The 25,145-nt window shown below is 37.7% G+C and overlaps 1 protein-coding gene across 1 annotated transcript in view; it reads right to left on the bottom strand.

Annotated features, from left to right (window-relative positions):
• LOC108633246 (UDP-glucuronosyltransferase 2B4-like) overlaps nt 1-12,050 on the bottom strand; it is a 22,383-nt gene extending 10,333 nt beyond the window's left edge. The window contains exons 1-3 of the mRNA XM_018049521.1: nt 11,292-12,050; nt 10,330-10,478; nt 3,352-3,483 (exon numbers count right to left, since the gene is read on the bottom strand). Of these exons, the coding sequence (XP_017905010.1) occupies nt 3,352-3,483; nt 10,330-10,478; nt 11,292-12,021 (1,011 nt within the window). The 5' untranslated portion in view covers nt 12,022-12,050. The remainder of the gene's footprint in view (nt 1-3,351; nt 3,484-10,329; nt 10,479-11,291) is intronic.

Below are 25,145 nucleotides of genomic sequence, written 5' to 3' on the forward strand. Positions count from 1 at the left end.
GAAGAAAGACTTAAATTGAAAGCGGGGGAAAACCGCTAAGGCCATTCAGGTATGACAGAAATCAAATCCCATATAATTACACATTGGAGGTGATGAATAGATTCAAGGGATTTATATCTGATATACAGAGTGCCTGAAGAACTGTGGATAGAGGTGTGTAACATTGTACAGGAGCGATCAAAACATCCCAAAAGAAAAGGAAATGCCAGAAGGCAAAGTGGTTATCTGAGGAGGCTTTATAAATAGTTGGGAAGAAAGGGAGTGAAAGCCAAGGGGAAAGGAAAAGAAAGATATACTCAACTGAATGCAGAATTCCAGAGGATAGATAGGAGAGATAAGAAGGACTTCAATGAACAATGCAAAGAAATAGAGAAATCAATGGGATGTGAAAGACTAGAGATCTCTTCAAGTAAATTAGAGATCCCAAGGGATCATTTCATGCAAAGATGGGCACAATAAAGGACAGGAAATGGTATGGACCTAACAGAAGCAGAAGATATTAAGAAGAGGTGGCAAGAATACACAGAAGAACTATACAAAAGAGGTCTTAGTAACCTGGATAACCATGATGGTGTGGTCACTCATCTAGTGCCACACATCTTGGAGTGTGACGAAAATGGGACCTTAGGAAGTATTACTGTGAAGAAAGCTAGTGGAATTTCAGCTGAAATATTTCAAATCCTAAAAGATGATACTGTTAAAGTGCTGCTCTCAATATGCCAGCAAATTTGGAAAACATAACAGTGGCCATAGGACTGGAAAAGGTCAGTTTTCATTCCAAACCCAAGGATGGGTAATGCCAAAGAATGTTCAAACTACTGTAAAATTATGTTCCTTTCACATGCTAGCAAGGTAATACTCAAAAATCATTTATCTCGGCCTGAGCAGTACATGAACCAAGAACTTCCAGATGTGCAATCTGGGTTTAGAAAAGGCAGAGGAACCACAGATCAAATTGCCATCATTCATTAGATCATAGAAAAAGCAAGAGAATTCCAGAAAAACATCTACTTCTGCTTCACTGACTATGTTAACCTTTGACTGTGGATCCCAACAAACTGTGGAAAATTCTTAAAGAGCTGGGAATACCAGACCACCTTAACTGTCTCCTGAGACACTTGTATGCAGGTGAAGAAGCAACAGTTAGAACCAGACATGAAAAAACAGACTGGTTCAAATGGGGAAAGGAGTACACAAAAGCTGTGTATTGTCACTCTGCTTACTTAACTTACATATGCACAGTGCATCATGTATAATACTGGGCTGAGTGACTCACAAGCTGGAATCAAGCTTGCTGGGAGAAATATCAATAACCTCAGATATGTAGATGACATCACCCATATGGCAGAAAGTGAAAAGGAACTAAAAAGCCTCTTGATGAAGTGAAAGAGGAGAGTGAAAAAGTTGGCTTAAAGCTCAACATTCAGAAAACGAAGATCATGGCATCTGGTCCCATCACTTCAAGGGAAATAGACGGGGAAACAGTGGAAACAGTGTCAGACTTTATTTTTTTGAGTTCCAAAATCACTGCAGATGGTGACTGCAGCCATGAAATTAAAAGACGCTTATTCCTTGGAAGGAAAGTTATGACCAACCTAGATAGCATATTTAAAAGCAGAGACACTACTTTGCCAACAAAGGTCCATCTAGTCAAGGCTATGGTTTTTCCAGTAGTCATGTATGTATGTGAGAGTTGGACTGTGAAGAAGGGTGAATACTGAAGAACAGATGCTTTTGAACTGTGGTGTTGGAGAAGACTCTTGAGAGTCCCTTGGACTGCAAGGAGATCCAACCAGTCCATTCTGAAGGAGATCAGCCCTGGATGTTCATTGGAAGGACTGATGCTAAAGCTGAAACTCCAGTACCTTGGCCACCTCATGAGAAGAGTTGACTCATTGGGAAAGACTCTGATGCTGGGAGGGAATGGGGGCAGGAGGAGAAGGGGACGACAGAGGATGAGATGGCTGGGTGATATCACCGACTCGATGGACATGAGTTTTAGTGAACTCTGGGAGTTGGTGATGGACAGGGAGGCCTGGCGTGCTGCAATTCATGGGGTCGCAAAGAGTCAGACACGACTGAGTGACTGAACTGAACTGAAAGAGACTCTTGATGTGGGTGAAAGAGGAAAGTGAAAAAGCTGTCTTAAAACTCAACATTCAAAACAATACATTCATGACATCTGGTGCCATCACTTCATGGCAAATATATGGGGAAAATGTGGAAGCTCTGACATATTTTATTTTCTTGGGCTCCAAAAGCATTGTGGATGGTGACTGTAGCCATGAAATGAAGAGGCACTTGCTTCTTGAAAGAAAACCTATGACAAATCTAGACAGAATATTAAAAGCAGAGACATCATTCTGCCAAAAGAGGTCCATATAATCAAAGCTATATTTTTTTCCAGTAATCATGCATGGACATGAGAGTTGGATAGTAAAGAAGGTTAGGTAAGGTAAGATAAGGAGAAGTCACTCAGTCATGTCCTACTCTTTGCAGCCCCACAGACTGTGGTCTACCAGGCTCCTGTATCCATGGGATTTTCCAGGCAAGAGTACTGGAGTGGGTTGCCATTTCCTTCTCCAGAGGATCTTCCTGACCCAGGGGGTCGAACCCAGGTCTCCTGCATTGTAGGCATACGCTTTACCATCTGAGCCACCCAAGAAGTCCTTAAAGAAGGTTAAGCGCTAAAGAGTAATGCTTTTGAATTGTGGTGCTGGAGAAGATTCTTGAGAATCCCTTGGACTGCAAGGACATCAAACCAGTCAATCCTAAAGGAAGCCAATCTTGAATATTCATTGGAAGTACTGATGTGGAAGCTCCAATACTCTGGCCACCTGGTAACTGTTTGGAAAGATCTTGATCTGGGAAAGGTTGAAGGCAAAAGGAGAAGGGCTGGCAGAGGATGACATGGTTAGATAGCATCACTAAATCAATCGACATGAATCGTGGCAAACCCTGGGTAATAGTGAAGGACAGGGGAGCCCAGCATGCTGTAGTCCATGGGATTGCAATGATTCAGACGACTTAATGACTAAGCAACAACAACAGAATTTTTTAATAATGTTAATTAGTGCTGCCGAAGAAGTATGTTCTCTTAACTTACAAATTTTTAAGCCCTACTTCCAAAAACAATGAAAAGTGGAATTGTTTAACTTGAATCAATATTGCATGACTACATTTATTGTTAAAATTTAACTCCCAAGAGCATCTGTATGTGTGCTGTGTGCTCAGAAGTCCTTCAAAGAAAAGGAACAAGTGACAAAGTGATAGGAAATGTCTAAAATCATATCTTTGCAGAGTTTCACAGACTTATTAAATACTTGTCCATGATTAAGGTATTGTATCTACCTTTTGTGGAATTTGAGCAAAGGCTGATGCAATCACCTCGGCTCTGTCTTCTGACATGTTACTGACCATTGACCCCAAAGAAAACACCACAATTCCATTTTCGCCAGAGCTCTGCACAAACTCTTCCATTTCCTGTGAAAAAAGAATTTGCCCCATCACAAAACAGCAGCAACATAGCATACATTATTGAAGGGATTGCTACAAGCGAAAAAGAGAGAAAATCAGAAATTGTCTCGAGATTAGAGTAGAGATTTCTTACAAAAATATTGTGGTAAGATACACATGGCATAAAATTTACTTTCTTAATTGTTCCTAAGTGTATAGTATAGTAGTGCTAAGTATACTCACATTGTGCAACCAATCTCCAGATCTTTTTCATCGGACAAAACTGGAAGTCTATGACCATTAAGAAACTCTACTTTCCTCTTTCTCTAGCCTTTGGCAAGTTTCATTCTACTTTGTTTCTACAAATGAGATTAGTCTGGATACTTCTTATAAGTTGAATTGTAGAGTATTTGTCTTTTTCTGACTAGTTATTTTCACTTAATGTAAGGTTCATTCATGTTGTGACATGTGTCAGAATTTCCTTTTAAAGGTGAGTAATATTCCATTGTTTGTATATATGATATTTGTTTATTGCTTCCTCTGTTGATAGACATTTGGGTGGCTTAAACCTCTTGGCTCCTGTGAATAGAGCTTTCATGAATATGTTGTACAGATATCTTATTGGGATCCTAATTTCAATTATTTTGAATATAAAACCAGAAAAGGAATTGCTGAGCTCTATGTGTAGACAGGTTTTATATTAGAAAGTATGCATTATTCTTATCACATACTATACAGTTAGCTAATAGAGTGATTTCCCTCCCTCACCCACCCCACTCTCCCAATTCCCTTGAACATATTAACTTCACATCTTGGACTTTGGTCAGTTGTACTAATAAATATTTCACACTATAAAATCATTAAAAATTTTCTGAGGGACTTTATATTATTTTTTATAATTTTTCTAAAACATTTTTTATCCTTGAGATCCTGCGGAAAGAATGGGTGATATGAGGTCAATTTCTTCCATTATATATATTTGTGCAAATGTGTTTCTGTATAAGCAGGAAATAAGATAGAGCCAGTACTAGTAGTGACAAGGAGATACTATTAAACTATATTATCCTCAGACTTTTCATTAGTCTTGATGTTAATTATTAACACAGATTCTTAGAAGGAAGTTACTTGCCAGATTCAACTCCCTTTGGTTCTTTGTTATTATAATTCTGCTAACTCATTTATTTATTCCAGACAGACTTTTTAAGAATTATTTAGGTTATTCATTAATATTTCTTTTCCTGACTATGAACACTATGAAAAAAAATATGATCTGAATCAGTTTATGGCATTCATTCAGCTCTGTAATCCTATTCTTCATTTTAGACTTTGTCATAATTTCCAAACTCTGTCTAAAATACTAACTACTGACTTGAAGAGTCAAGTATTATAGTTTGGAAGTTCTATGAAATAGTTCTGTGAGTTCTATTTATAATCCAAATTTACACTTGTATAGTTACTTATTTGAGAGACCATATTGCTGTGTTTCTTTACATATGATGCCTTTGTCCTGAACTTGCATAATTAATGTCACAGATGGATGTGTTATGTCTAACTGCGGTGAAGGACCTTCAACTTGACTTCACTGAGTCCTCCTGGGAGCACCTGCTCCACAGAGGAAAAGGTGCCCAGGGCTTTCTGCAGCACAGGTCTGGTCGGCTTTTGAGTAATTCAGTTCTAACTAAATAAAGCTCCAGGTGAGTCCGTATTTGCCTGGATTTTTTTCTGAATTATTTTGCTTTGTGGTCCTGATCCTTTCTGATTAAAAACAAGTTACTTTCTATATTAGAATAATTCCAAATGTTGAATGGCAACCCACCCCAATATTTCTGTCTGGGAAATCCCATTGACAGAGGAGACTAGCTGGCTATAGTTCACAGGGTCACGAAGAGTCAGACATGACTGAGCATGTATGCATATTCACTGTTCTGCACCTTAGATCTCTAGTATTTATTTTCTAAGAAATGCAAATTTGTATCCTTAAACAACATTTCTCCTGTTCTTCCAACTCTCAGTCCTGGCAACTACCATATTACTCTCAATTATTACAAGTTTGGTATTTTTAGATTTCATATACAAGTGATTTCTTATAGTATTTGTCCTGTGTTTTTTCAAAAAGATAGACAAAACTGAAAACTTTTAGTTAGACTAATCAAGAATAAAAGTGACTCAAATAAATAAGATTAGAAATGAAATGGAGACATTACAACTAATACTGAAAAATTACATAGGATCCCGAGACTACCATGAATAATTATAAGCTAAGAAATTATTAATCCATATATGAGAAGAATGGAGAAGTTCTTAAAAACAGAACCTACCAAGAATGAATCAGGAAGATGGAGAAAATCTGAACAGCCCTAATAAGTAAAGAAATTGAATTGGTAATCAAAAACCTATCAACACACAAAAGGCCCAGGGCCTGATGGCTTCACTGATGTATTCTATGAAATATTATAGAATAATTAATGCTAGTTCTTCAAAAAATCTTTGAAATTAAAGAGGAGGGTAGGAACATTTCCAAAGTCATCCTACAAGGTCATCACCATGATCATGATACCAAATAGATAAGCACATTGCAAGAAGATAAAACTAAAGTCAATATCCAGATTGAGTATTGTTGCAAAAATTCTCAACAAAATATCAACAAGCCAAATTCAAGAGCACATTAAAAGAATACATTTGAATCAGTTCTGATGAGATGGACGAAACTGGAGCCGATTATACAGAGTGAAGTAAGCCAGAAAGAAAAACACCAATACAGTATACTAATGCATATATATGGAATTTAGAAAGATGGCAATGATGACCCTGTATGCAAGACAGCAAAAAAGACACAGATGTTTATAGCGGACTTCTGGACTCAGAGGGAGAGGGAGAGGGTGGGATTGTTTGGGAGAATGGCATTGAAACATGTATACTATCATGTAAGAATCAAATCACCAGTCTATGTCCAATGCAATATACAGCATGCGTGGGGCTGGTGCACGGGGATGACCCAGAGAGATGTTGTGGGGAGGGAGGTAGGAGGGGGGTTCATGTTTGGGATCGCATGTACACCCATGGTGGATTCCTGTCAATGTATGGCAAAACCAATACAGTATTGTAAAGTAAAATAAAGTAAAAATAAAAATAAAAAAAATAAAGGTAAAAGACTTTAAAAAAATAAATAAAATGAAGGGATTATTACTCTGAAAAAAAAAGAATTATATAGTAAGATCATGTGAGATTTATCTCTGTGATGCAAGGATAAATAGAATGAACAATAAAATAACTTGATTATCTCAATAGATGTCCAAGAAACTTTTCGCAAGATAGGACATTCTTTCATGATATAACCCTCAACATATAGGGTACAGAAGGAACACATCTCAATGTAATAAAGAACATATATGACAAACCCAAAGCTAACGTTATACTCAACAGTGAACACTTGAAAGCTTTTTCTCTAATCAGAAACAAAACAAGGATGCCTACTTGCACTATATAGAATTCAGTTTCCTTACTGTGTACTAATAATGAAACATCTGGAAAAAACTATCCCATTCACAATAGCATCAAAAGGAAGAAAATAACTAGAAATAAATTTAATCAGTGACGTGAAAGATCTGTACAGTGATAACTATAAGAAATTGTAGAAATAGAAGAAAACACAAATAAATGGAAAGTCATCATATGACATGGACCAGAAGACTAATACTGCTAAAATGGTGACATTACCAAAAGCCCAAAGAATCACACCTTGAAATTTCATATTTACCACAAAGTTTCAATATTTCAAATAGTGTACTGGCCCCCAAATAGACACATAGACCATGGAACAGCATACAGGGTTCAACTAATAGTCAGCAAGGGAGCAAGGGAGACAAAAACACCAATTGTGGAAATGTTAGTCACTTCTTTCTTTTCTGAGAAAACTGGATAAACTATGAAAAAAACCCAAAAACCAGACCACTCACGAAAACAACTCAAAATGTATCAATGTATCAATGACTTAAACACAAGACCAGATACCATAACATCCCTAAAAGAAAATATAAGGTTAGGAACTCCTTGACACTGGTCTGGAAAATGATGCTTTTGTATAGGACATCAAGACCACAACAAAAGGGAAAAATCACAAGTGAGGCTACATCAAGCTTAAAAGCTTCTGCACAGCAAAAGAAATAATCAACAAGATGAAAATGTGATCTACAGAGTAGAAGAAAAGTTTTGTAACCACATATTGAATGAGGGGTTAAGATCCAGAATATATGCACAACTCACACAACAAAATTCAAGTAAAGAATGGGCAGATGAACAAAATAGACCCTTTACAAAGAAGATTTCCAAATGGTCACCAGGTATAGGAAAAGATACTCAACATCAGTAATCATCAGGGAAATGTATTTCAAACTCACAATCAGATATTACCTCCCCCCTATTAGAAAGTCTATAACCAAGAAGAGAAAAGTGTTGTGAGAATGTGGAGAAAAGTGAATGCTTGTACACTCTCAGTGGGAATGTAAATTGGTTTAACCCTTATGGAACATACATTGAAGGTTCCTAAAACAGTTAAAGATAGATCTATTGTATGATCCAGCAATTCTAGTTCTGGGTATACAGTCAAAGGGAATAAAAACAGGATATAGAAGAGGTATATGGGCTCCATGTTGACTGCAGCATTATTCACAATTAGCTAAGGGAAAAAACTTAAGTGCCCACCAATGGATGAATTATTTAAAGATGTTTCATAGATACACACAGACATGCACACACACGCACACGGAGACACATGTGCTGAGAATGAAATGTTATTCACCCACGAGAAAGAAGAAAATCCTGCCATTTTCGACAATATGGGTGGACTTTGAAGACATTATGCTAAAATGTGTGCTGTCATTTTAATCTTTATTCTCTTCCTATAATCAAATAATCCACTATGATATATATCCTAAAAGTTGTAATCCTAGCTTATGCCCTTTTAATGTTCAAGAAAACTGTGATCTTATTATATTTGTTATTTTCCAAGTAAATATTTTATTGTATCTCATTTTTATTGTATCTCCTTTAATATATTTTATTGTATCTGATTTAGTATAATTTAACATTTCCTAGTGGCTCAGATGGTAAAGAATCTGCCTGGAGTGCAGGAAACCAGGATTTGATCCCCGGGTTGGGAAGATCCCCTGGAGAAGGGAATGGCTGCCTATGCCAGTTTTCTTGCCTGGAGAATCCCATGGACAGAGGAGCCTGGTGGGCTACAGTCCATAGTGTCATAAAACGTCAGATATGACTGAAGTGACTTAGCAGCAGCAGCATTTAATATAAAGATTTTTAATGTCAGGAATTTTTAAGGTTTTGGCCATCAGATGAAGATGAAATATTAAAGTATTTTTGTGAGTTTTAAGGCTTTTCACCACAGCACTAGCTAAAATAAATGCCCATTTCCAACAATAGAAATGAATGTACATATAAATGTATGTTTTTATTCCCAACCCAGAGATTTATTTAAATTTATTCAAAGTAAATCATCCTGATTCATGTCAATGTATGCCAAAACTCACCACAATAATGTAAAGTAATTATCCTCCAATTAAATTAATTTAAAATAAAGAAAAAAATGAGTTAATGTGATATCTCTGTGAATACTGTACTCTAGTTTTCACTCATTATTGTCTATATCTAGCAATAATCTGCTAAATGGTCTCTTCTTACTCTTTACCATTTACAATCCAACCCAGTGACGACATCTTGCTTTTTATTTTTAATAATATATGACTATCTCTTTCTCAGGGTTTTTGTCATAGCTCAGTTGGTAAAGAGTCTGCCGGCAATGCAGGAGACCTGGGTTGGATTCCCAGGTTGGGAAAATCCTCTGGAGAAGGAAATGGCAACCCGCTCCAGTATTCACACTTGGAGAATCCCATGGACAGAGGAGCCTGGCAGTCTGTAGTCCATGTGATGGCAAGAGTTGGACACAACTTAGAGACCAAACCACTGCCATCACCTCTTTCTTTCTTAATCCTTTCAATATTCTCCCCAATGCTCCTACTAGATGTTTCCAATCTTTACAATTATCTGTTTCCAGCTTACCTCTATAGAATCATCTTCTTTATTCAGCCTTTTCCTATCCAAACTAAACTTGGACTTTTTGGCAACTGTCATTACTACTCCAGCTACCTTTCTTTTATATCTTCTCCCAACTGAGCTAAGAGAGAAGTCCATATCTTCTTCCACCCCTGCCCTATTCCTCTGTTTATTCCTGAGCATCCTTCAGATCTCATAATTGTCTGTGAATCTGAGATACATTATATGATTCATGCTGAATATTTCTTTAGCACTCTGGTCTTTCCATCTTATAACATTTTTTACAACTTGATTGTGTTCTGTCATTTCAGGTGGACTGTCAGGTGGTAGAAACTGTGCCTACACCATTTGTCTATATTAGCACTCACTTCGGGAATATGCTATATACAAAATTACCCTATAATAATTATAATACAATTATAATGAAACATATTATAGTGAGATGAGGTGTTTGGATGGCATCACCAGGTGATAATATCACTATTATTTTATTTGTATGAAATATATATTTTTATATAGAACTATAAGTGTCCTTTAATGAATGATGCTTCTCTATGTGTGAATAATGAAATTGTAATTTAATTGATGTATTATCCAAGTGTCCCATGTACTCTTGTTTATTCTGTAATGATAATGAAATTCAGATAGATGTGCTGATACAGAAATACATCACTTTCTAGGTGAAAGTTCACTTTATCCAGGTTCCCACATCTGACTACCTGTAATCAAACATTCTCAATAAAGAATACAGAATATTCCTATTGAAAACACAAAGTTCAAAAAGAACAGCAAGGAGGAGTAGGTTACCTTAGGCAGAGGCTTGGCAGGTTTGCAGTGGAGCCCTCCAACAAATTCAACATTTGGTAGTAGTGGACGAGGAAATGAAATGTCCCAGTAGCTTCGAATGAGCCACATTTCGGCTTTCCCCATTGTCTCCGATAAGGTAGTAGTTTTTCCTGAAAGTAAAAAGAAAAACAACAACAAATATTTGATCAAATGAGACTATTGTCATGTGTGTATATTAGATAATTTTTGTGAAGGAACTTGGGATGTTTTGGCCACGATATTCGAATGTGTCTGTTTCTTGATAAATCTATACATAGCATAGTATAGGATAATAAAGTATATCTGGAATACATCTGTTTCTACATAAGTAGAAACAATTTCTAAAAGCTAACTGGATACTTACACTACAAATATGTGTATATTTTTCAATGTACATGTCTTCATTTATCAAGACAGTTTATGAGATTCTTAATGACTTTAAGTTAAAAAAAGAAGTTTTGTTAGTTGGATAGTCACTTGCAGATGTCCTAGGTACTTCAGTCTGTGGTAAATGACTTCCTGGTATCTGATACTAGTAATGGGCTTTACCCTACTCTATAATTTAAGTGTTTGCATAATATTTGTTAGATTGAGGGTCATTTTATATTTTTATTTCACTGTTTCACTTATTTGAGATAAATTTTTGTGAATTTATATTTAGACAAACTCAACTTCCAAGGCACTAGGAAAAATAAGACTTCATTCTACCAACTAAAAACATGAATTACCTAGTCGTTTTGTTGCTAAGTGATAACTGACTCTTTTCAGCTCCGTGGACTATAGCCTAACAGGCTTCTCTGTCCATGGGATTTCCCAGGCAAAAACACTGGAATGGAATGCCATTTCCTTTTCCAAGGGATCTTCCTGACCAAAGGATAAAACCTGTGTCCCCTGCCTTGGCAGGTAGATTCTCTACCACTGAGCTATCAGGAAGTCCAACTTACCTAGTACTTCACTGTAGAACTGATTCCACTTTTTCTCGTTGTATGTCGTGAAGAAAAGGTCAAAATAAAGTGTGTAAAACATATTTTTGACCCTCTCCATGAATGTCATGCGATCACTTAATTCTGAAATCATAACAGGTACATAAGATGGTGGAAAATGAAGTCTTCCGCTATTCCTTTCAATTATATGGCCAGGTGAGGTGTAATGACTGTACACGAATGGTATTTTAAGTAATTCAGCCAGCAGTTCACCACAGGGTCCAACAGCATCTGCAATAAGGATATCAAACCTTGATTCCTGTAGTTCTGTCATTAATTTATTGTTGGAAACAGCATCTTTACACATACTTAAAGCAGTATCAAAAAATTCCCAAAATAAACTTTTCACTGTTGACAAATAGGACCAAAAGGAATCTTTCGCCGCGTATGTCCATTCCTCAAGAAGACGTTCTATAAAATTCTCATAATCACTTTTTGTTAAAGATACAGGAAAAGTCTCAAATTTCATAGTAGATGGTTTGCTGGAATTAGGAATAGTGGAAGCTGAAGATATCAGAACAGTCACCTCATGACCCCTTGTGACAAGTTCGTCCAGAATTGTCTTTATATTCATCCAGTGACTAAATTCCACCGGCCACACCAGCACCTTTCCACAACTCCCGCCGCTAAAGTGACAAGTCAGCTGTAGCAGCAGCAGAAGCGAGAGTCTTTTCATAGGCATCTTGCTCATATGCAGTCCTTTAAAAATAACTACTGTAAACTTTTGCTATTGCTCAGGCTTATATCCAGAAGTCATCAACCAGAAGTTAAATTATAACTCCTATTCCTTAAAAAAGTAGATTACATGAATAGTCAGCAGATGTGGAAATCAAGTGAAAAGGCAAAGTGCAGAACGTTTCGAGATTATACAGTGTGTTTAGTATTGATTTGTCAGTGCTGTCACCCTTCTTGTACACACACATCAATTATATTCTATGAGAAAGAAGACTAACTAGTGTAAAACAATAGCAAGTGAGAGGCTCTTATGTCTGCAGTCACTTTGACACAAAATTAGAGATAAGGTGACATCAACAAGATGGAGGGTTATGAAGTCACAACAATTGTATCCCTCACAGAAACAGCAAAAACAATAAATGACCAACTTCAAACCAATGTAGATTATTTTGGGTAAGTTCTGGACTAAAATGAAAAAGCAGCAGAAATCCTGCAGTTTGCAAAGACTGAAGATGTGTGTTGATTTTTTTAGTGCAATGTATTAATTCTAAAGATATCAATTAAGTTTGACTGGTCAATTGTATAATTTATGATCACTATTGCCATATTGATTATTTTGTCTGAATGATCTGCCTACTGATGACAGTGGGCAGTTAAAACAGAAGGAGACAACAGAGGATGAGATGGTTAGATAGCATCACTGACTCAATGGACATGAGTGTGAGCAAACTCTGGGAGATGGTGAAGGACAGGGAAGCCTGGCGTGCTGTGGGCCATCAGGTGATGTTATCAGGTTGATCAGTAAGCATAGGAAAGCCCACCATAGTGATCTCATGGCAGATGGCCTTGTAAGTGCCGTTGATTCCACCATGAGTTATAAAGCCTTTGGTTTTTGGATGATCTAGCATTGAGTGACTTTCAGTAAAATTATTAATAATAATTCAGAATAAAACAAGAAATGGGCCTTATAAGGCACTGTAAAAAGCAATGTTTTTAAGATAACAGATGGTTACACACAGGAAACTGCATTTAAATTGCTTTCAGAACTCACAGCCAGAAACTCCTGTCTGCTGGAGAGATAAGTGAAGACTTCATGAAAGAAGTGCTTTGTCACTTGAATTTCACAATCGAATTCAAGATTGGCAGAAGAACAGTTTAAAGAACACTCTGGGTAAAAGAAACCACATATGCATAAAAAGGGGGCATTCAGAAATATATTCTCTAAAAGATCAAGGAAGTCATTTAATCTGATAAGAATGGTGTCAAAATCACCGAAAGGGTAATGGTAGTAACTGTGGAACCAAAGAAAAGAGAATCTTCATTTTATTAAGAAATATGCTACCTCTTCATGGAAATGATTGTGGATTTTATTTCTGTAGAAAATGGAGAGTCACTGGTAATAAATAAGGAGCTATTATTTATCAGTAGTATTTAAAATACTCCTACACAGGAGAACCAATAGGTGTAAGGAAAGCATTCAGAGGTAGAACAATAACCCATTAAGCCACTCACTGTTAGAAGCAATTAAAGGCAAAAGGAAGATATTTTAATTTTGGGCATAAGGGATATGACCAATGTGTAATACAGTGCCAACTATGATATGTTTTCCTTCTCCCCTCTATTGTTGGGAGTGAAAACACAGAAGTAAAGTTTCTTTCTGAATGTCTTAATAATAAACACTTGATAAGTTTATTTCCTATTGAAGTACTATCACTCTGCTCAGCTGTTAATCATGTTTTTAGGATTTGTTCTGCCATTATTTACCAAGAAGGTCATTCTGGGGTAATTCAGTTATACAGAGAAATATTGGGTCCTAAGGTGTCTGGCTTTTTGCCATCGTATGTCCACAGAACTTGTTAGGGTAACAAAAATACCTTATTCAATTAATTTTAAAGTCATAGCATTAGAATTCAAGAGATTAAAAGATAACATTAAATGTCTTCCATATGGCATGTAAGGAAGAAAGGATGCATGATCATAAGCAACGATAACTATTAATGCACTGACATCAGTAGGAATAGTTACATTTTACATACTTATTACCATATTCAGTCAGCTATGGAATATAATCATGACCATTCACACATGATGGCATAGACAAATGATGTTTACATTTACAAATGAAGCCTTTTTTTTGTAAGTTATAAGTATCAATAAACTGTTGAAAAAGTTCCAACTTTGTGATAATAAAATTTATTCAGCTGACCATGAACACTTTAACAATGAACCACAAAAGAGTAACAGTGTCAATCTGTAGTTTCTATGCCCAGTACAAAAGAAAGGTACAGATTTTGGAATTGCCAATCAATTCTCATACACTGGATTATAATTTATAGTGTTTAACCTCTATTTGCTCTGGAAATGTAAAGTAAGTCTATCAGCAAAGAAACAGCATAGGTCATTAGGAGAAGATCACAATATCAGATAGCAAATTATAAAAGTAGTTCAAAATATCCAAAGACCTCAGGGGAATTTTATGTATTAGAAAATAAGATGCCACTCTATTTTATGGAGAAAGAAGTTGCTGAATCTTTGCCATGCCACTTTCCTTATGCTTGATTCCTTCCTACAGTCCCTCTCCCTCCTCAATCAGAAGGAGCAAAGTGACAGGTTAGAAGCAGAGTCCATTAAGGGCCAGACCTTACCACACACAGAGCTTACTTAAGGGCAGGACCCTGTCTTCTCTTCAATCTTCCTGATTCAGACTTTGTCAGGACCAAGTCACCAGGGAAGCTGATGTTTATCTTTCTCTAAGTCACTGTGTCTGGAGGGGATCTGGAGGTCTCTTAGGGGCCCTGACCATCCTTTCTCTGAATAGTACCCTGCAAAGCACACTGATAGGGCTACTTTAAAATTTAGGGGATATGAAAGGGGTCAGGATTATCTGGCAAGCACAGTCTGCACGATGCATTCCAGACTTTTATCACTATTGCATAATGTCTTTGTGCTACTGCACTTACTGTTAAAATTTAACTCGAGAATATTTGTATGTTTACTGTGTCCTCAAGAGTCCTTCAATGAAAAGGAGCAAATGACAAAGCAGAATTTGATGGTTTATTTTCCTGCCCACAACCCCATTATAATATCAAAGTTCATACTGGATCTCTTAGATATTTTCAATTTTGATAATGTTAATCCAAAGTATTGTTAATAAAAGATACTCTAAACTACCGTTAGTCAGTCAGTTCAGTCGCTCAGTCGTGTCTGACTCTTCACGACCCCATGAATCGCAGCACACCAGGCCTCCCTGCCCTTCACCAACACCTGGACTTTACTCAAACTCATGTCCATGGAGTCGGTGATGCCATCCAGCCATCTCATCCTCTGTCATCCCCATCTCCTTCTGCCCCCAGTTCTTCCCAGCATCAGGGTCTTTTCCAATGAGTCAACTCTTCCCATGAGGTGACCAAAGTATTGGAATTTCAGCTTCAGCATCAGTCCTTCCAGTGAACACCTAGGACTGGTCTCCTTTAGGATGTACTGGTTGCATCTGCTTACAGTCCCAGGGACTTTCAAGAATTTTCTTCAACACCCCAGTTCAAAAGCATCAATTCTTCAGCACTCAGCTTTCTTCACAGTCCAACTCTCACATCCGTATATGACCACAGGAAAAACCACAGCCTTGACTAGATGGACCTTTGTTGGCAAAGTTATGTCTCTGCTTTTGAATATGCTATCTAGGTTGGTCATAACTTTCCTTCCAAGGAGTAAGCGTCTTTTTATTTCATGGCTGCAATCACCATCTGCAGTGATTTTGGAGCCCCCCAAAAATAAAGTCTGACACTGTTTCCACTGTTTCCCCATCTATTTCCCATGAAGTGATGGGACCAGAGGCCATGATCTTTGTTTTCTGAATGTTGAGCTTTAAGCCAACTTTTTCACTCTCCTCTTTCACTTTCATCAAGAGGCTTTTTAGTTTCTCTTCACTTTCTGCCATAAGGGTGGTGTCATCTGCATATCTGAGGTTATTGGTATTTCTCCCAGCAGTCTTGCTTGGTACCCGCTTGTGCATCTTCCAGCCCAGAGTTTCTCATGATGTACTCTGTATGTAAGTTAAATAAGCAGGGTGACAATATACAGCCTTCATGTACTCCGTTTGCTATTTGGAACCAGTCTGTTGTTCCATGTCCAGTTCTAACTGTTGCTTCCTGACCTGCATATAGATTTCTCAAGAGGCAGGTCAGGTGGTCTGGTATTCCCATTGTTTTCAGAATTTTCTACAGTTTACTGTGATCCACACAGTCAAAGGCTTTGGCATAGTCAATAAAGGAGAAATAGATGTTTTTCTAGACCTCTCTTGCTTTTCCCATGATCCACTGCTGCTAAGTCTCTTCTGTTGTGTCCGACTCTATGACCTTATAGACCCCATAGACCAGCCCACAAGGCTCCTGCATCCCTGGGATTCTCCAGGCAAGAACACTGGAGTGTGTTGCCATTTCCTTCTCCAGTGCATGAAAGTGAAAAGTGAAAGTGAAGTCGCTCAGTTGTGTCCAACTCTTAGCGACCCCATGGACTGTGGCCCACCAGGCTCCTGTGTCCATGGGATTTTCCAGGCAAGAGTGCTGGAGTAGGGGTGCCATTGCCTTCTCCACAGATGTTGGCAATTTGATCTCTGTTCCTCTGCCTTTTCTAAATCCAGCTTGAACATCTGTCAGTTCACAGTTTACGTTTCTCTGAAGCCTGGCTTGGAGAATTTTGAGCATTACTTTATTAGCATGTGAGATGAGTGCAATTGTGTGGTAGTTTGAGCATTCTTTGGCATTGCCTTTCTTTTGGATTGGAATGCAAGCTAACCTTTTCCAGTCCTGTGGCCACTGTTGAGTTTTCCAAATTTGCTGGCATATTGAGAGTAGCACTTTCACAGCATCATCTCAGGATTTGAAATAGCTCAACTGGAATTCCATCACTTCCACTAAGGTTGTTCATAGTGATGCTTTCTAAGGCCCACTTGACTTCACATTCTAAGATGTCTGGCTCTAGGTGAGTGATCACACCACTGTAGCACTTGTCATATATATTTTGGTTTTTATAAATATTTGAGTTAAGTTGGGGTTATCATAATAATTTACCTTTCTTGCAGAAATTGTCTGTAATCAAACCTTTCATATTATTTAAGTGACTCATTAAATATTTTTCCACTATTAAATTACTTTGCTTACCTTTTGTGGAATCTCAGCAAGAGCTGATGCAATCATATTGGCCCTTTCTTCTGTTGATAACCATTGACTCCAAAGAAAACACCACAATGTCTTTTTCTCCAGAGCTTGGGCAAACTCTGTCACTGCCTGTGGGAAAAAAATTGGCTTCATGTGGGGAAATTAACAAGATGACTCCAGTCAGGGCCTCTTGCCCCATGCTCTCATGCTCTCTCACCCATGTTCTGTAAACAATGAGTTTGCACAGTTATGTAACAGATGAGATCTGTAACAGATGTAGGACTGCATGTGCATATCACGAGGTTCTTACTGGTCATGGGCTGCTTTGTGCAGTAGGCCTGTCGGAGCTTCACCATGAAAGCCCTCACTGCTGCTGCACTGGGGCTACACTGGTGTGACCCATGCTTATGTTACATGAGATTATGCTATGGCTAGGTTATGGTTATGTTATGGCTACTGCTACAGGTACATCAGCCAGGAGAGAAGCTGTGTTATGGCTGCTGTGCCAGTCAGGAGACAGTAAACCTGTCTGCAGTTACTGTGGCTCCTTGAGTCTCCTTCCAGGCACTTTTTTTTTTTTTTTAACTTGGAACAGTTTTTATTTTATTTTTATTTAATTTTTTATTACTTTATTTTATTTTACAATACTGTATTGGTTTTGCCATATATTGACATGAATCCACCACGAGTGTACATGCGTTCCCAAACATGAACCCCCTCCCACCTCCCTCCCCATAACATCTCTCTGGGTCATCACCGTGCACAGCTCCAAGCATGCTGTATCCTGCGTCAGACATAGACTGGCTATTCGATTCTTACATGATAGTATACATGTTACAATGCCATTCTCCCAAATCATCCCACCCTCTCCCTCTCCCTCTGAGTCCAAAAGTCCGTTATACACATCTGTGTCTTTTTTGCTGTCTTGCATACAGGGTCATTATTGCCATCTTTCTAAATTCCATATATATGTGTTAGTATACTGTATTGGCGTTTTTCTTTCTGGCTTACTTCACTCTGTATAATTGGCTCTAGTTTCATCCATCTCATCAGAACTGATTCAAATGTGTTCTTTTTAATGGCTGAGTAATACTCCATTGTGTATATGTACCACAGCTTTCTTATCCACTCATCTGCTGATGGACATCTTGGTTGTTTCCATGTCCTGGCTATTATAAACAAACAGTGCTGTGATGAACATTGGGGTACATGTGTCTCTTTCAATTCTGGTTTCCTCAGTGTGTATGCCCAGAAATGGGATTGCTGGGTCATAAGGCAGTTCTATTTGCAATTTTTTAAGGAATCTCCTCACTGTTCTCCACAGTGGCTGTATTAGTTTGCATTCCCACCAACAGTGTAAGAGGGTTCCCTTTTCTCCACACCCTCTCCAGCATTTATTGCTTGCAGATTTTTGCATCGCAGACATTCTGACTGGTGTGAAGTCGTACCTCATTGTGGTTTTGATTTGCATTTCTCTAATAATGAGTGATGTTGAGCATCTTTTCATGTGTTTGTTAGCCATCTGTATGTCTTCTTTGGAGAAATGTCTATTTAGTTCTTTGGCCCATTTTTTGATTGGGTCATTTATTTTTCTGGAATTGAGCTGCATAAGTTGCTTGTATATTTTTGAGATTAGTTGTTTGTCAGTTGCTTCATTGGCTATTATTTTCTCCCATTCAGAAGGCTGTCTTTTCACCTTGCTTATATTTTCCTTTGTTGTGCAGAAGCTTTTAATTTTAATTAGATCCCATTTATTTATTTTTGCATTTATTTCCAGAAATCTGGGAGGTGGATCATAGAGGATCCTGCTGTGATTTATGTCTGAGAGTGTTTTGCCTATATTCTCCTCTAGTAGTTTTATAGTTTCTGGTCTTACATTTAGATCTTTAATCCATTTTGAGTTTATTTTTGTGTGCAGTGTTAGAAAGTGATCTAGTTTCATTCTTTTACAAGTGGTTGACCAGTTTTCCCAGCACCACTTGTTAAAGAGATTGTCTTTGCTGCATTGTATATTCTTGCCTCCTTTGTCAAAGATAAGGTGTCCATATGTGTGTGGATTTATCTCTGGGCTTTCTGTTTTGTTTCATTGATCTATATGTCTGTCTTTGTGCCAGTACCATACTGTGTTGATGACTGTGGCTTTGTAGTAGAGCCTGAAGTCAGGCAAGTTGATTCCTCCAGTTCCATTCTTCTTTCTCAAGATTGCTTTGGCTATTTGAGGTTTTTTGTATTTCCATACAAATCTTGAAATGATTTGTTCTAGTTCTGTGAAAAATATGGCTGGTAGCTTAATAGGGATTGCATTGAATTTGTAAATTGCTTTGGGTAGTATACTCATTTTCACTATATTGATTCTTCCGATCCATGAACATGGTATATTTCTCCATCTATTAATGTCCTCTTTGATTTCTTTCATCAGTGTTTTATAGTTTTCTATATATAGGTCTTTAGTTTCTTTAGGTAGATATATTCCTAAGTATTTTATTCTTTTCGTTGCAATGGTGAATGGAATTGTTTCCTTAATTTCTTTTTCTACTTTCTCATTATTAGTGTATAGGAATGCAAGAGATTTCTGTGTGTTGATTTTATATCCTGCAACTTTACTATATTCATTGATTAGCTCTAGTAATTTTCTGGTGGAGTCTTTAGGGTTTTCTATGTAGAGGATCATGTCATCTGCAAACAGTGAGTGTTTTACTTCTTCTTTTCCAATTTGGATTCCTTTTATCTCTTTTTCTGCTCTGATTGCTCTGGCCGACACTTCCAGAACTATGTTGAATAGTAGCAGTGAAAGTGGGCACCCTTGTCTTGTTCCTGACTTTAGGGGAAATGCTTTCAGTTTTTCACCATTGAGGATAATGTTTGCTGTGGGTTTGTCATAGATAGCCTTTATTATGTTGAGGTATGTTCCTTCTATTCCTGCTTTCTGGAGAGTTTTTATCATAAATGGATGTTGAATTTTGTTAAAGGCTTTCTCTGCATCTATTGAGATAATCATATGGTTTTTATTTTTCAATTTGTTAATGTGGTGAATTACATTGATTGATTTGCAGATCTGAAGAATCCTTGCATCCCTGGGATAAAGCCCACTTGGTCATGGTGTATGATCTTTTTAATGTGTTGTTGGATTCTGATTGCTAGAATTTTGTTGAGGATTTTTACATCTATGTTCATCAGTGATACTGGCCTGTAGTTTTCTTTTTTTGTGACATCTTTGTCAGGTTTTGGTATTAGGGTGATGGTGGCCTCATAGAATGAGTTTGGAAGTTTACCTTCCTCTGCAATTTTCTGGAAGAGTTGGAGTAGGATAGGTGTTAGCTCTTCTCGAAATTTTTGGTAGAATTCAGCTGTGAAGCCGTCTGGACCTGGGCTTTTGTTTGCTGGGAGATTTCTGATTACAGTTTCAATTTCTGTGCTTGTGATGGGTCTGTTAAGATTTTCTATTTCTTCCTGGTTCAGTTTGGGAAAGTTGTACTTTTCTAAGAATTTGTCTCCTTCCAGGCTCTTAACTTGTGCCTTGCCTACCCTGGGTTCAGCGAACAGTGTGAGCTGTATGAATGGCAAGAAAACTGGTGTCGCAAACAAGATCAGCAAGACACTTCATCACAAAGTAGCAACAGCATAGCTAATATATTGAAAAGATTGCTCCAAACATCTCAGTTCAGTTTAGTTCAGTCACTCAGTCGTGTTCGACTCTTTGCGACCCCATGAAGCGCAGCCGCCAGGCCTCCCTGTCCATCACCATCTCCTGGAGTTCACTCAGACTTGTGTCCATCAAGTCAGAGATTTCATCCAGCCATCTCATCCTCTGTCGCACCTTCTCCTCCTGATCCCAATCCCTCCCAGCATCAGAGTCTTTTCCAATGAGTCAACTCATTGCATGAAGTGGCCAAAGTACTGGAGCTTCAGCTTTAGCATCATTCCTTCCAAAGAAATCCCAGGGTTGATCTCCTTCAGAATGGACTGGTTGGATCTCCTTGCAGTCCAAGGGACTCTCAAGAGTCTTCTCCAACACCACAGTTCAAAAGCAACAATTCTTCGGCACTCAGCCTTCTTCACAGTCTGACTCTCACATCCATACTTGACCACAGGAAAAAGGATAGCTTTGACTAGACAGACCTTAGTTGGCAAAGTCATGTCTCTGCTTTTGAATATGCTATCTACGTTGGTCATAACTTTTCTTCCAAGGAGTAAGTGTCTTTTAATGTCATGGCTGCAGTCACCATCTGCAGTGATTTTGCAGCCCAAATAAATAAAGTCTGCCACTGTTTCCACTGTTTCCCCATCTATTTCCCATGAAGTGATGGGACCAGATGCCACGATCTTCATTTTCTGAATGTTGAGCTTTAGGCCAACTTTTTCACTCTCCTCTTTCACTTTCATCAAGAGGCTTTTTAGTTCCTCTTCACTTTCTGCCATAAGGGTGGTGACATCTGCATATCCGAGTTTATTGATATGTTTCCTGGAAATCTTGATTCCAGCCTGTGCTTCTTGCAGCCCAGCGTTTCTCATGATGTACTCTGCATATAAATTAAATAAGCACCTAAAGAGAGAAAACTGGATATATTCTAGAATTATTAGAATTGTAGCTTTTAAAAAGATATTGCCATCTTAATCATTCCTAAAGGTATGGTTCAGTAGCATTGTGTATTCATATAGTGAAACCAATCACCAGAACTTTTTGATCTGGCAAATACTGAAGTCTATGTCATTAAGAAACTACATTTTCCTCTTTCCTCATCCTCTGGCAGCTATCACTCTGCCAAAGTGTCTACAAATTTGACTAGGCTGGATACTCTGGACTTTTCTTGTACTTGTCTTTCTGGATTAGCTTATTTCATTTAGAGTAAAATTCATCTCTGTTGTGTGGTGTGTCAGAATTTTCTTCTAAAAGCTAAGTAATAGTTTCTTACTTGTCTAATTCAATGAAACTATGAGCCATGCTGTGTAGGGCCACCCAAGTCAGATGGATCATGGTGGAGAGTTCTGACAAAATGTGGTCCACTGGAGAATGGAATGGCAAATCACTTCAATATTCTTGCCTTGAGAATTCCATGAACAGTATGCAAAGGCAAAAAGATAGGACACTGAAAGATGAACTGTCCAGGTGTAGGTACCCAATATGCTACTGGAGATCAGTGGAGAAATAAACCAAGAAAGACAGAGATTTGGCAGGTTTGCAGAGGAGGCTTCCAATCAATTCAAAATTTGGTAGCACTGAGAGAGGAAATTCTAAATTCCAATAGGTGCCAAGATGAATCATGTTTCTGCTTTCCTCATTATCTCAAATGTTGTAGTGGGTCTTCCTGAAAGAAAAAACAAAAACAAATCTTTGATGAAATGACTGTCTTGTCATTTGCATATATTAGGAAATTTTTGTGAAAAGGCTTGAAATGTTTTGGCCAAAGATGTTTCAAAGTGTCTGTTTTTTGATAAAGCAAATATGTCTGTGCACGTATAGTATGCAATACTCATGTATGCATGCTAAATCGCTTCTGTCATGTCTGACTCTCTGTGAGACTGTGGACCTCGTCGTTCTCTAGGCTCCTCTGTTCATTGGATTCTCTAGGCAAGAATACTGGAGTATTAGTAAGGTAGACACTGAAGTTTATTAAGGCAGATACTGAAGTCTAGTAAGGCAGATATATAATTGCTTGGAGAAGTCTTAATCGTTCAAATGGTTGTTTATGGCTTCCTGGAATGCTCTATAATAGTATGGAACACAGGGTTCTACTTTCAGTATTTCACAAATTTTTCCATAATATTTATGAGTTTGCTGAACCCTGTCATGCCCTCCTCTAGGGGATCTTCCTGACCTAAGGATTGAATCCATGTCTCTTAAGTCTCCTTCATTAAGGTTCTTTACCACTAGTACCACCTTGGGAACCCATAATATATAATGTAGTGTAATATAATAAAAAAACTGAGCTACAAGTAGGAACAAGTAGGAATAAACAAGTAGGAACAGTTTCTAAGTGCTACCTAGATACTATTGTTACAAATATCTGTGGGACTCTTTAATATACGTGTCTTCATTAATGAAAAATTTTACGAGGTTTCTAGTGATGCTTTCTAAATTAAAAAAAGTTTCGTAAGGTAGATATATAATTTTTTGGAGAAGTCTTAATCATTTACATTGTGGTTTATGACTTCCTGGAGTGTTCTATGCCAGTAACGGAACACAGGGTTCTACTTGCAGTATTCCATAAAAGTTTCCATAATATTTATGAGTTTGCTGAATCATTTTGTATTTTCATTTCCTTATTTTACTTAGAGGAGGCAAATTCCTGTGACTTTATGTGAATTCACTTTCAAACGAACTAGAAAAAATAAGATTTCATGCTACCAACTAAAAACATGACTTACCTAGTATTTCACTGTAAAACTTACTCCATGTGTTCTCATTAAACATTTGGAACCAAAAATCAAAATAAAGTACATATGTTTTTGACCCTCTCCCTGAATGTCATATGACGACTAATTCAGAAAACATATCAGGTGCATAAGATGGTAAGAATGGAAGTTTTCCACTAATCTTTTCCACTGAATCACCATACAAGAAGCAGAGATTGTACAAATAAAAATACTCTAGGTATCTCAGTGAGAAGCCCCCACAGGATCCAATGGCATCTGCAAGAACAACATTAAACCTGATTCCTGTGTTTTGTCATAAGTCACTTGTTAGAAACAACATCTTTACAGAGATCCTTAAAAACATCAAAAAATTCCCAGTATAAACTTCTTACTAATGAAAAATGTGTCCAAAAGAAATCTTTTGCCAGATATGTCCACATGCTGATCAAATGCTTGATAAAATTCTTACAATGTGCTATGTGCTGTGCTTAGTTACTCAGTCATGTCTGACTCTTTGGGACTCCATGGACTGCAACCTGCCAGGCTCCTTCAGCCAGAGGAAAAGTCTCATATTTAATAGGAGATGATTCATTGAGATCAACAAGAATGGAAGTTGGAGGTGTCATAACAGTCACCTCATGAACCCTCCTGACAAGTTCATCCAGAACTGTTTTCATATTCATTCAATGACTGTATTCCGTTGGCCAAACCAGCACCTTTCCACAACTTCTAGAGCTAAAGTAGCAAGTCATCTGTTGCAGTACCAGAAATGAGAGCCACTTCATAGACTCTTTGCTCCTGCAACTATTACTGCATTCTTTCACCAGTGCTCATGCATATATAAAAGGAGAAATCAATCAGGAAGTTAAAGTATAATTCCTGATTTATAATATGGGAGTTTATATATTTATAACATAATACAACTCAACTAAGTACATTATATTAATTGTCAACAGAAGTGGAAAGGAAGTGAAAGGGCAAAGAGTAAAACCCTTCTAGGTTATACAGTGTGTTTAGTATTGTCAGCGCTGTCACTGATCTAAAAGTCGATGAGTTTACACATGCAAATCCACTGTTATGTAAGAGACAAGACTAGCCTGAAAACTGTAGCAAGTGAATGTCTGCAGAATCCTTCAATCAGAGTTAGAGTTAAGGTGATGGGTTATGGTCCATAGGGTGGCAAAGTGTCAATCGTGACTGAAGCAACTTAGCATGCATGCACACAGCAAGACAGACCATTTGAAAGTTTCAACTCTTGTATCTCCCCCAGAGAAATAGCAAAACCTACAAATAGTGAAGTGAAGTCGCTCAGTCATGTCCGATAGTTTACAATATGTTGGGAAAGCTCTGGATTATAATGAAGAAGCAACAGAAACCTGGCACGATTGAAAACTGAGAGTGGTCATATAGAAAACATGGGACTGATTTTACCTGCATTACCCCATCCTCCAGTTCAGAGATTTTGGGTCTTGTGGCTAAGATCAAGTGTAGTATTGGGACTTCCTAGATGGCTCAGTAAAGAATCCACCTGCAGTGTGAGAGACCTGGGTTCAATCTCTGAGTTGGGAAGGTCCCTGGAGAAGGGAACGGCCAGAATAAGGTATTCTAGCCTGGAGAATTTCATGGACTG

This window comes from Capra hircus, chromosome 6, assembly GCF_001704415.2.
Source record: "Capra hircus breed San Clemente chromosome 6, ASM170441v1, whole genome shotgun sequence".
NCBI classification, from domain to species: domain Eukaryota; kingdom Metazoa; phylum Chordata; class Mammalia; order Artiodactyla; family Bovidae; genus Capra; species Capra hircus.